The sequence below is a fragment of the Penaeus monodon genome, chromosome 34 (assembly GCF_015228065.2).
Source record: "Penaeus monodon isolate SGIC_2016 chromosome 34, NSTDA_Pmon_1, whole genome shotgun sequence".
Lineage (NCBI taxonomy): Eukaryota > Metazoa > Arthropoda > Malacostraca > Decapoda > Penaeidae > Penaeus > Penaeus monodon.
The window spans coordinates 25,129,103-25,131,062 of NC_051419.1; the positions used below are offsets into that span (position 1 = coordinate 25,129,103).

General features: G+C 48.0%; 1 protein-coding gene across 1 annotated transcript in view; it reads right to left on the reverse strand.

Moving 5' to 3' along the window:
• Window positions 1-1,047, reverse strand: part of LOC119594657 (homeobox protein DLX-6-like) — a gene marked incomplete at its 3' end in the record, with an annotated part of 16,769 nt that extends 15,722 nt beyond the window's left edge. The window contains 1 exon segment of the mRNA XM_037943707.1: window positions 662-1,047. Within this exon segment, the coding sequence (XP_037799635.1) occupies window positions 662-878 (217 nt within the window). The 5' untranslated portion in view covers window positions 879-1,047.
• Window positions 1,048-1,960: the final 913 nt, after the last annotated feature.

The following is a 1,960-nucleotide window of genomic DNA, read 5'->3' on the forward strand; positions in this document are numbered from 1 at the left end:
ACATGATAAATCACCGAAGACGAACACGGCGAGAAGACGCTAACACAGAATAGCCAAGACAAGGTCGAGCCAATTTGCGAGACTGACCTTACTCGCCGTCCGCTCCTCCACTCACTTTTATCTATCTCTCCTTCCTATTTTTCTCTGCCTTGCCTATTCTGTCTCCCTTTTTTACGATTTCTCTCTCATTCCGTCTCGCGTTAGAGCTACAGAAGCAAAGAAAATATATATGAAATCCACACGTAATCGGTCATACAGAATAAAGGCGATTAACTTTATATCGCTCAGGATCAAACAGTGCGACTTCCTAATCCCAAACTACAGCTACCTCCTGACGCACAAAGACCCGGAGAACCGCCTCCCCCCCGAAGAAGGAGCAAGGAACGGAAAAGGCAACGAGAAAAGCGGCCGAAAGAGCAGCAGCGCCTCAGCCGAGAAGCCACACCTATCATATCGCCGTCACGACCCGACCGCGCCGCCGCCGACAGAGTGGCCCGCGCGCCGCCGACAGACCGCCCGCTGCGAGCCGACAATGCCGCGATGTTCCGACCTCCTCCCCTTGATTGAGATTACTCGATTACCCGATTACTCGAATCTACTCTCTCCGTTTAGTGAGATGAAGGGGCGGATTCAGGGGGTACTTTGGAGGGGATTGACTTACCGTCTGAGGGTGGGCTAGGGGCGTGTGGGTAGCCCGAGAGCGGGTAGCCGTAGCCGTTCTGGGTGTACATGGGGAATCCGTAGCCGACGTTGTTGTAGCCGGCCATGCTCTGTTGGTATTGTTGAAACTGTGAGTACGGATTGGTGAGGTGAGGCGGCGGCGGCTGTTGCTGGCCATCGGATAGTCCTCCCTTGGTTAAGAGCTCCTGGTCGAGCATTGTGGCGTTGTAGATGATGGTGCTGGAGAAGAAGTCTTTGCAAAAAACAATTGTCACTCTCTCACGGTCTCCAGGAGAACACAAAACACAATTAAAAAATCACAATGACTCTCGTGGTTGATGGCGACCGTCTCCGCGTCGACACTAAGCTCACAATGGAAGCTTTTCTTCTTCGCATCCCGTCCAAGCGTGATGGAGGGCTTTGATATGCCGACGGCCAATCAGCGACGCGGATCTGCCTCTCGCTCGCTCCTAGGATAACGTTGATTGGATAATTGCCTGTGAGATAAAGGGCGATGATTGGTCGGGTCCCCGTGGCTCCTCCTACCAGGACACTGTGCAAATACTAGCGTCCGCTTGTCATGAGGGGTACAATGGGTAAGTTTCGTTTTATTTACTTTAGGGTATAAGGTGACTTTAGGTGTGTTTTCGCGTGGTATTTATTATTATATGAGAATTTAAAAATGCAATGAGTTTTTACAAGGCTCCGACAATTCGTCCATACCTCAAACATGACGCAGCGCACGAACAAAGCCCTCTGGCGACTTACGCTTAGTTCCTATCGCTACGAACTTTAAACCCTTTAACTCACCACATTCACTCTCTCCTATAACACAAGAAAACGTAAACTACTCCAAAAACATACGCAAAATAACGCAAATAACGAGAAATCCGAAAGTGTGTTTTCCACAACGCTAACCGGGTGCGACCTCCTCTTAGCGAACCCCGCCCCAAACGTCATCACTGGGGAACCTTTCCCGCCAAATTTTGCTTTTGATTTTTGGGGAAAAGGGACATAATTCCTCTCTTCTGACCTTTGTGACTTGGATTGTAACTCTAACCCTTGTGAACATAACCCCAATGACAATAATAACCATTTGTAAATTCCTCATCATAATCTTTTGAGGAGGTGTCATGAATTACGACCAAATACAACTGATTCCATCTTCAGTTTCCGTTCATCATATAACAGCGGATTCTAAAAAGAAAAAAAAAAATTTATTATATATGTACGTCGTTTTTCCCAAGCCTCTTCTCCTTCCTGCTTCTCTTCGTTGTATTATCATTTTCATCTCGTTTCC